Source organism: Mugil cephalus, chromosome 4 (assembly GCF_022458985.1).
Source record: "Mugil cephalus isolate CIBA_MC_2020 chromosome 4, CIBA_Mcephalus_1.1, whole genome shotgun sequence".
Taxonomy (NCBI): domain Eukaryota; kingdom Metazoa; phylum Chordata; class Actinopteri; order Mugiliformes; family Mugilidae; genus Mugil; species Mugil cephalus.
Genome location: NC_061773.1, coordinates 17,991,828 through 18,002,578, shown reverse-complemented (window position 1 = coordinate 18,002,578; position 10,751 = coordinate 17,991,828). Strand labels below are relative to the sequence as shown.

At 41.8% G+C, this 10,751-nt stretch overlaps 1 protein-coding gene across 1 annotated transcript; it reads right to left on the bottom strand.

Annotated features, from left to right (window-relative positions):
- Positions 1-2,769: 2,769 nt before the first annotated feature.
- Positions 2,770-10,527, bottom strand: LOC125007058 (ADP-ribosylation factor-like protein 8B). The gene is made up of 7 exons (XM_047583628.1): positions 10,298-10,527; positions 7,220-7,300; positions 7,027-7,100; positions 6,784-6,877; positions 6,273-6,340; positions 5,841-5,911; positions 2,770-4,733 (listed from the first exon to the last, which is right to left on the bottom strand). The coding sequence occupies exons 1-7, from the start codon at positions 10,418-10,420 to the stop codon at positions 4,684-4,686; spliced, it is 561 nt and encodes a 186-aa protein (XP_047439584.1). The 5' UTR covers positions 10,421-10,527; the 3' UTR covers positions 2,770-4,683.
- Between the last annotated feature and the right edge of the window lie 224 nt (positions 10,528-10,751).

The window sequence follows — 10,751 nt, the reverse complement described above, 5'->3', positions numbered from 1 at the left end:
ATGTGTCTTTCTCTGTTCTGTGCATGGGGCTTTTTGGGTTTGTAGCCAGGTTAATGGGCGATTCTAAGTTGGCCATAAGTTTGCATGTGCGAGTGGTAAACTCCAGTTTTTCACCAGTTTTTAACCACTATTGCGTGTCTCCCTACACGTACAATATGCAGGTCTTAAAGTGTTCACTGTGCTGGATCTACGGCGTGTGGCATTTGATTGCAATTAAAAAAAATGATTAAAAAAAAAGATGTTGATGCCGGATATTATCAGGTTCAAGTAGTCAGTTGAGTTCACCTGCCAATGGGATGAGAGTAACGAAGCTTTCCCAACTAGCCAATCAGAAGTAGGGTTGGTTCTAGGGAAGTATGGTTGAGATCCAGCTGATGCTGCATTCACGACACCTTGGGAAAAAAATGAAGTAGCTGAAAAAAATGAAAAAAAAAAAAAATAGCTGTGGCATTTTAATGTTCAGCATTCAGCGGTTTAATGTACACCAAACTTATTTTTTCTCCTCCAAGTTGACCAGTAATGTGAACGCAATGATATCGGAAGTCTGAAATTTCCAAGTTGTAGAATTTCTGAGTTTTCATGAAGGCATCATCTAAGCCGGCGCTTTTTTTCATCGAAGTCACTGTTCTCATAGAGATGGAGAGTAAATTTATAGCTAGGAGAATGTGCGTACTAAGGATTTAAAAATAGTAAAAAATAATAACAACTAACATTAAATGTTAGGATGAAAATTTTGCGATTTGGAGTTAGAATATGATTTACAGCTGTTTTTGTATAAATTGAACCCCCACCCCCTCTAATGGAAAAAAGTTCAGGCTGTACGGCGTGGGGGAGCCCACTTTCTTATATACAAGTAGGGGGGGACCACTGCTCTAAAGCATAGGTCTTCAAGAGTGGGCTTGTGACTCCTAGGGGCTCCGCGGAGGTACTGCAAGTGGGTTGTAAAATCTTTGGTTGATTAGATATTTTTCTATATATTTTTTTAATTTCCCTCACAAATTAAAATTACTTCAAATACACATTAACACGAATCCAACATATTTTAATAAAGGGATAAGGGAAAGCTTAATATTGAATGTATATTTATAAGCACTAGGCCGAGTTTATATAGAGCACATATAGTAGGTGGGGAGTCCCTACTTAATCCCTCCATCAGTTTCCAGGTCCTTGACCTGAAAAATGTTGTAGACCCCTGTAGTAAACTGTTAAGTGAATCTCATTTATAAGACCCCTGCTCTAAAGGACAATCGTTACCAGACAGAGTGAGCCCTTAAGATCACCATGCGACCTGAGACCTGAAAATCCTGCCCTCCTGTGTGTGAAGAAAAAAAAAAAAAAAAAGATTAATAGTTTGCTTAAACTAGGTGTGATGTTTTGGCTTGTTACAGCGTTGTCAGATGACTGGGGGAAAGTAAAGTGCGGGCTTCCGACTCCTACGGTGCTGAGTGACGGTCTCCAGGGCCGCTGGCTGCAGAGACAGAGGTGAAGCAGCCAGAGCGAGATTTAATCTGGCACCAGGAGGTATTCTATGGACAGGAAGCTGGATAGTTTTAAGATATCCATTTTATGTAGCCACGGTTCAATATTTATTTAGTGTAACAACGGACGGTTAATGAAAGGGAGTGTCCATAGTGCTATGCAGATGTATTCCTGATTACATTTCTAGAGGCAGCCGCGTTGAAAGCGCAGTTCCGTCCTCACAGTTCGACACATCCACTGTAGCTTCACAAAGAGAGAGGAAATGTTAAACTCTCAGAGTGAATAATGTCCGGAGAAATATTTAATTATTCAGTCCCTGAGAACTTTGGACATTTAACAAATGCAAACAGCGCAGTTGTGACAGGTGGTAGGCGTAAAACATGCTGCATTAGATAATGAGCGCGTCGGTAATGGAGTGTAACGACATTAATAGCATGTCACGCCTTCGGGTCGTCTGCGTGACCTTTTCTCTACATAAATCCCTACGGCAGTTTGCAACCACTATCCAATCCCATGCAGTCACTGCGGTTGTGGGCACGTAAAGTCGCCGCACGGACACACACGTGGTAGGTCCTCCGCCTGCCGATGGAATTCATCAGATAACACCTAGATCTGTCCACACCTCCTAACTGCGGCCCTGGCATACTATAAATGCCAGCAGCTGTTCATTAAGCGCCGCGCTTAAGAAATCAGATTAATTAAGGTGTTCCAGCTTTAACGGCGCAGGCCCGCTCTCTCCGACGGCTCGCTTTATTGACCCCTAGTTTGAGACGCGCTCCCTGCGTTTGCCTTTCCGGGCGTTCCATTTCCAAGCATAATTGTCATTTCCCAGCCAAGAAACACAGAGAAGGTGTTAATCATCTACTATGGGATTTCTAAGTAACAATAGCCTCTTAATGGAAAATACAGAGACACGTTTATCCACGAAGGCAGCGCTGCATCAAGTTTGAGTGACGCAAATTATGAGAGCCAAGCGGATTGAGGGTGCCTGCTGTATTCTTAGTGGATGAGGGTGCCGTTAGAAATGTAATTAATCATGATGCTTATATGTTTATGTGCAGTCTGAGCAACTATAAATTTCTCCAATAGTCACTTTTCCAGACTTGAGACCTGAAAACCCTGCCCTCCTGTAATCAGAACACAGAAAGAAGGAGCAAAGCAGGTTCATGATGCACCAAAAGACAAAAAATCCTAACATCTTTCCAAAGTCCTCTGCTTCCCTCTAGTGGCCAAAAATAAAGTTTCAAGGAAAAAAAAATATATATATATATAATGACATACTTGAGATCCTTAAAAATAAAAACAAATTTATTAGCAATCACAGGGAGAGAACGCATGACATCTACAGGAGCATTTGTTGGAATAAAAATGCTAACTTCGTCTTCTTATTTACAAAGTCTGCAATTGGATGTGAATAAGTTGAGCACATGCACATACAAATTGCAAATAGGCCAATATTATTACACAGGTAACAAAGCTTTCCCCAAAAGTAGCCACACAGTCACCCAAACATACAGCCCCTCACTGCTGCTGTGGTCCCAACAATCGATGCGACAACGATCACCTTCAGACGCGGGTCAACAATGTGGGAGGGTGAGATGGATCTAATATTATAGAAGCTATGTAGGCCTGCGTGCGCTCTCCAGAGCATAAGAGATATCCACCCCAGTCGGGGGGAAACACTCACTTAACCGAAAGAAAAGAAAATTTTGTTTGGCAATAACTGGCAGAGCAGACGAATATACAGTGGTCGAAGCTGTGAGATGTCTTGCCGCTGAAAGGAAATGGCCCGTCAAATCAATACGCCGTTTTTTGTTTGTTTTTGTTTTTTTTAGAGGAGACAGCATAGTCCTTGGACTGCTAAGGCTTTTTACAAAGAGACATCAGGATTCAGACGCGGGTGTGGCAAAGCATGGATGGCATCAAGAACCACGATCACTTAACTATCGGACTGTCCTCTGTATGCTCAGTCATCATGACTAACACTGGCTTTCTGTTATCCAGCCTGAACAAAGGAAATGGATTATGGGACAGACACACGGGCACGCCCACGCTGCGATCACACCATTATCTTTTTTAAAAAAAAAAAAAAGAAAAGAAAAAACTTCAACAACCTGAGAGCTGCAAGCAAAAGTTAGCTCACGTTTCAAAGCTACAAGAGAGTCGCAGGCGGCAAGTGAAACAGTATTCAATTGCCCAGCAACCAAACAAAGTGTAACATTTACTCATTCGCCCACCGTCCATTACTTTATTCCTCATCCTTCATCTTTAGCAAAATACTGCCTTTTCTCAGAAATCATAACGAGTTTATGCGATCACGAAACATAAAATGAGATTGTCGAGAGGCGGTGCGAGGCGTAATCAAGGGATTTGTGCTGTGTCTGGTCTGCGCCGAGTTTTTTTTATTTTTAATAGTGGGTTAGGAATTGCATTGGGCAATAACCGTGTGATTGGGACGCTCTCTTAGCCAAAGGCACTTGAAACTTTGCTTAGTTTTTGTTGTCGTTTGCCTCAGACACAACACCCGCTCGAAGCCTCACCTTCTATTGATCTTTATGTTATGTGTAAACATGTGATTCGAGTCACTTCATAAAACAGACACTGCCCATACGCCGGCAAATACACTGCAGGCTACATTGCTAAGAGTTTATCAGAGATTCAAGGCATTAATTAGCACAAGCAACCATGGCCGTTTGGCAAATAACTGTTAAAAACTACAATCACATCATGTCACGTAAACACCAAGATGTCGAAAAGGCAACAGAACAGATGTTTGATTGTGGGATTAGAGGAGCTCCATCCTAGTGTGTCTGGGGGAAACAGTACACTGCAATATCATCAGGAAACCTAGAAGCTAAAACCTTCACGACGTACACGGAGCGTGTCTGTAATGGCGAGCGGTAAGGCATGGAGGGTATGGACGATCCGCCTTCTAGCACGGCAGCGAGACGACTTTTTTTTTCTTTTTTTTTTCGAGACTCCGGATGGTTTCGGGGGGTGGCGGTAGTGCTGTACAGGGGCTACACATCTATGGTAGTGTACTGGGCGGTGCAGGTGGTGACGGTAGTGAGCAGACAGAGCTGGATTACTTCACGGAGGCAGTGGAAGGGACGACTGTCGAGGACCCATGACCGTTAACGGGGGTTGAGGCCAGAGCTGCGACTGGGAGGGGAGGGAGGGGGTGCGGAGGGCGCGGCTTCTGCTTCAGCTTCTCCGCGACTTCGAATGCTGGATGAGCCACTGCAGTGTGATATCTGCAGGAGAAGGAAAAGAGCGATTTGTGCGACTCAAGCCAGGTGAGAATGGTGAGAATTATCGTTCTGTCAGAGCCGTAAAATGCCTCTGGTGGCTCAGTTTGTTGCAGAGCCCTACAGTAATCTTCCTTTATTAACTCATATCCTGTGTGAGTAGTGTTCTTTTCTTTTTTCCCATCTTAAATCTATAAATTGGTTTTAGTACTGACTTTATTGTAGTTATGTTTTAAATGATTGCTTTTACTCATTTCATTGTGTATTTATTACATTCGACAAGTCGTGTTTCACTGTCGGCACAGTTATAATCTACTGTTTATATGTGTCAAGATGAAATTCTTATCTTATATATGCAAACATAATAGCCGATTTGTGAGATTGATTCTGGGGCAAAACTTTTTTTTCCTGCCTTAAAACAAAACCAAACTTTAAGGAACACGACTAAACGTGTCTGCTCCGTGGAAGAAGTGCTTCGCTGAGCTGAGAAAAGACTCCTGCTGTAAAAATGAATAATGCTGGTCCAAGCAGGACTGAGATTTAGTATTTGTAACTAACTGAACACTGTTGTGTTTCTGTGATATGTGCAAATATACTTTAAGGTTCTTTACTATTATCAGTGATGCCGGTAACACTCTAATCTGACCAAATTATTTGAGTAACTAGTAATTTAACACGGTACTATTTCCAAACCAGTAATCAGATTAAAGTTACTTATCCAAGTTACTGTGTGTTACTTGCATCTCAATAAAAAGTTAAGTTTTCAGCATGAGGACAACTCACGTGTAATACTATGCAGCGACACAAATGTCATCAATGGAGGGAGGAGTCGGACAAAGCATAACTTCCCAGTGTTCAGCCACACTTTTTTTTTTTTTTTTAATTTTGTCAATAGAGCAAACCACTGTGAGACTATTCAAACGCCGCGTACTTTAACATATCACCAGCGATGCGTTCAGGGTCTAAAGGGTTAAACACATTTCGCCTATAGCAGCAGTATTACTTTAGACTCTGAACCTTGATCGGACGTCCCAAATTTAAACCCCCCTTTATTAAACAAATTTCCAGAAGTAGCCCGACACACTATCACACTATCGCGCCTCAGATATTTACCTATATTGTCTTTCTCTTTGCAGGAGACAGAGTAGCAGCAGATCTCTCGGTCCTGAATGGCTGATAGGTTCCTAAAAAGAGAAAAAGAAATGAAACAGGAGAACGTGAAATATCCAATTACAAAAAAAATAAGGATATTAAATCTCATCAGTCCGTGGACACTTGGACACTGTGTGTGACTGTCGTATCTTAGCTAATAAGAGGGGATTAAAATAAGTGAATAGCCCTCATCTGTGTATTGTGTACGCTCAACTGACCACATACGCCTGACATTAATCAGGGACTAGCTATTTCTAGGAGACGCTTCATATTTAATAAACCAACCGCTGACAGATAATAATGAACAATGGTTCACAAACAGCATTTCTCCACCACATACTTTGTCATTTTTGCAGGACTACTCTCACACGCACACAACACATCATTCCTCACATTTTTTCAATGAGCTGCTTCTCATCAAGTGCGTTGGGCAGGTCTCGTTTATTGCCAAGGACTAGAACCTGAAAGAAAGAAAAAAGAAAAAAGAGAGACAAAGGGCTGATCAATATCCAGTGCAGCAATGTATCAGCATTAGCGCGGCGTGATCAGAACTATTTAAAGGATCTCTCCCCACTGTGCTCCGCGTCCATCACAGAATCCTCACTGTTAAGACAAATTAAACTGCCTGTGTGGGGTGTCACAGAAACAGGAAGTCAGGAATCGATGTAGCTTGTCAAGACTGTCAAATCAATTACCCCGTCAGATCATTAAAATCCAAGCTTGGACTTGAAATGACCACTTAGTGTAACGTCATCAAGCCTTAGTCACTGCAGCCCATTAGTACAGCGGCTAAGGCTAAATAGGATTTTAATTGAGCCACTGGATTATAATAAATTAATTTTCATGATCACGCTGGGCAACATTATGAGCCTTCCAGTCCAAAAGATTACAAGCCGTCTCTTACTGGAATGCCTTGTAGTTGTGGTTTGTCTAAAAGGTTGTGCAGTTCGTTTCTGGAGGCTTCTATCTTCTCTCGGTCCGCTGCATCCACCATGTAACTGCAGATAGAAGAAAAAAAAAATACTCTAAGGGCTAAGACAATCTTTAATGGATCTAAAAAAAAAAAAAGAAACCTTGTTACATAATAATGTTCAAAGATCAAGCCATAAAAAAAACAGGCTGTGTCCTCGAGTGTCAACAAACTTACACAATGGCATTGACTCCCCTACAGTAGCGCTCCCACATGCTTCTGAAGCGGGGCTGTCCACCTATGTCCCATATCTGAGGCAAGGAAGCACAACATCGAGTCAGTGGCAAAACAAAAACATTTTGTTTGGTTTATAAGTTAATCACCGCAGAGATGGTATACAACTGCTGTGTACGCCCGTTTTATGGCTTACCTTTATTGTCACATTGCCTTTAGTCACCTTCCGCATGTTGAAACCGACTGTGGGAATCATATCTTCACTGAACTGCCCTGACTGTAAAAGACAAGCGTAGACAACAACTGTGTGTTATTATCGAGGTCAGCGTGGGTCACATGAAAAGAAGTGTGGATGTGAAACATTTCTGAGCATGAGTTAAGTAAATTCGGAAATGATTTGATTTGAAGATGTTTTTATTTTCCCCCTGGGTCTGTGTCTGACACATCCATTAGGACTTCACGATACGTATTGCGATACTTGAGTTACGATACAATACATTACTGCAATATTATGGTATTGCAATATTCTACAAAGCTCAGTGAGAAACTTTAAGTGCAGCTTAAAATACATGTTGTGTGTATGTACATCAGATGACAGTGATAATTCATTGGACAAATTTAGTCAAAAAACAGTATTAATCCAAATGATCCATTTCCAATTTATTGTATTTTTACAGGAAAAGTGGTGATGGAGGTGCAGAAGTTGTTCACGCCCAAAACATGACTTTTTCTTTTAAAACGGATATTAAGACATTCAAAATCGATACCGTATCGAAAGAAAAAATATCGCGATATATTGTCATATCGATATTTTTTCGCACCCCTAACATTCATTGTCAAATACAATAATAGATGGAAGCACCGTTTTAAGAACATGTGAAAATCCATGGCAGCTTTAAGTCTTACTTTTTTTTTAGTATCTACTCTTCATTGCAGCCACTGTCAGCTCTCGTCTGCTGTAGAGTCTCTCCGCCTTTAGTCAAATGTTTGACAACTGTAATTGTGAAACATCTTCTCTGAAACCAGATCAAGTGAGGGTATTCTACCTCTTCACCTTAACCAGCTCTTTGGTTGTTTGGCTGTGTTTATAGGGACTAGTGTTGTTCTGAATAGTTAGTCAAATGAGATTTGGTGTATTACCCTGTGCACACATAAGGCGCCTGTAAATGTTTACATTTATTAGTTTGCTTCCATCGGCAGTGAAATCATCAATAAACCCCTTGGTCAGACCCACTGGGAGACTCCGCCTCAATCTCATCTTACTTTTGAACTCCTAAACTCTGGGCACCATGACTTGGCATTTTGAATGCGTCATTTGAATCTAATTATGACAGAGCATAAAAAGCTTGAATGTACTTACTTACATCTGCTTCCAACCAGTACATTATGATTCCACAAGCTTTAAGCATCATACATCAGAGCGAAAGGTAAATTGTTTAAATTAACATTACTTAGTGTTATACTCCCTCCCCCAAGCAACAGGTGTCAAACACGAGGCCTGCGGACCAAAAGCAGCCCGCTAGAGGGTTTAATCTAGGGCACAGCACGAAAATTACATAAAAAGACATTAATTGGATAAAAGTAGCTGCTGTTCTTAATTCATTCACTGTTTCAGTAAGAGAAGTGGACACAACAGAACACTTGGTGCGTTTCCATTACCCCTAGAAATACACAAACCTTAAATATCGCAATTAAAAAAAAAAGGTAACGTAAACGCCTACATTTCAAAAAACCTCTCAGATATCACTAAAGCACTTATAAGCTCACATGAGGTGGTTCTTCAGCCTCACCGATACAAAAGTGTGTCGCAAAAGTGCAACTGAAACACCGGCGCCACCGGAGGTGACACGGGGGTCATGTGACAAGTTTGTTTATAGTCCATCTTCCTCAAAGTCTAGAGAACTTCAGAGAATTGTGAGATATCGCAAGACTATGCTTCGTGAGAGTTACAGCTCATTCGTAAAACACCTTTCAGTGGAAACACATACAAATTGTACTTTATCGAGATTTAAGAAATGTCGCTTTTATTTTGCGAAAAACTGTAATGGTCAAAGCAGCTAATGAGACTGAGGACTGAGCAGCAATGTGCCCAAATTGCACTCATTTGTCTTAAGATTTTTATTAAGGGAAAGTTTATTAAATGCAAACATGTACCTAATTTGCTTGTACTGGAGCGGCCTTTATTTATCAGTTATTATATGCTACTTTTCTTATTGTTCTGGCCAGCTTGAGATCAAACTGGGCTGTATGTGGCTCTTGTATGCTCTAACTACAGGTACAGGTACAAGTATTAACAGACACTAGTCATGCAAGATGCTGATGAGCAACACACACACACCCATATACAGACTATGTTCGTATTATTTAGCTTTCAATAAACCCTACAAGTCCAGTTCTTTTGGGCATACCATGACCTGGATGACAGACAATCCCTAAACACTGATAAATGAGGTCTTAGACATTTGCGTTGCATGCGTGGGGCCCAGTCCTGTTGGGAGTGTGTGGGAGAAGGAAGCTTTGTTCATAACTACTCCAGTGTGTCACCTGATGTGACCACAACAGAGCTGAGACACACTTTGGTTGCGTATAGAAAAGGGGAACCTAAAGCAATGTGGCTTAAGACTTGACCTCTTAGCAGCATGGAGATAAACGGAGGTGGACAACGTGATTTAACCCAAGACCCAGCCAAGGCCGACACACAGCAAACAAACAAACAAACAAACAAACAGGTTTACTGAACAGCCCAGACGATGACAAGGCTAGTTACACGATAACGTGTCATTAAGGTTGGCCTGCAGCAGAGAAATATTTCTACCGGAAGAAAACATAAACTCGTGACTGTACTGGACGGGGTTAGGCGGGGTTAGCATGTCGACCTATATTTATACTTCAGCGACTCCGGTGCATCCTGATCCACGAGCGAAAAAAAATGTTGTGGCGAATCCGTAACACTTCATGTTGACACACCGACAAGCTATCACAAAGCAACCCCCCCGGCCCCGTTTACACCACAGAAGTAAGCGCAGAGTCATACCAAGAATTTCGTCATCCCGGCTAAACAAACAACAATCGAAACCATCACACCACGACACTACCGCGGTCGTGTTTACAATTCATATGGCACAGGAACTATCCGATGAAGTATCAGTGTCACTGTTTATCTTAGTTCATTATTTGTGTGTTTAGAAAAGCAGCACAGACATGAGGTGAGGCGATTAAACCCAATTCGTAGCCTGGGCCCACACTGACTGTGCGTCTTTGCTTCGGTACTTACTGCAATCACATTGACGAATGTAGTTTTTCCGGAGTACTGAAGTCCCACCAGTGTAAGCTCCATCTCCTCTTTCCAAAAGAGGGACCTGAACCAGTCCAGAAGCCTGTTGATGAGGGCCAGCATCTTGGATGACACAGTAGTCGCAGTAGTGGTCTGGGTGGCCGTGTAGATGTGATTTGACTAACAGGAAGAAGAGGAAGAAGCAGAAATCTGCTGCTGCTGCTGCTGCTTTGTCATGTGATCCTCTGCCGTGTTGCGTGCGCGCCCAGGGGTAAACGTCACGGGGGCGCGCACAGTGAAATGTGTGGAGAAACTACATGTTTATTTTATTTTCAGCTGCCAAAGGATATAACAGTTTTATTTGCTAATAAAACATAATGCATACAGACACATATTCAAAACAGAGAAAGAAAGAGGAAAAAAATAAATTAATAAAAAAAACACCCAAGGTGTA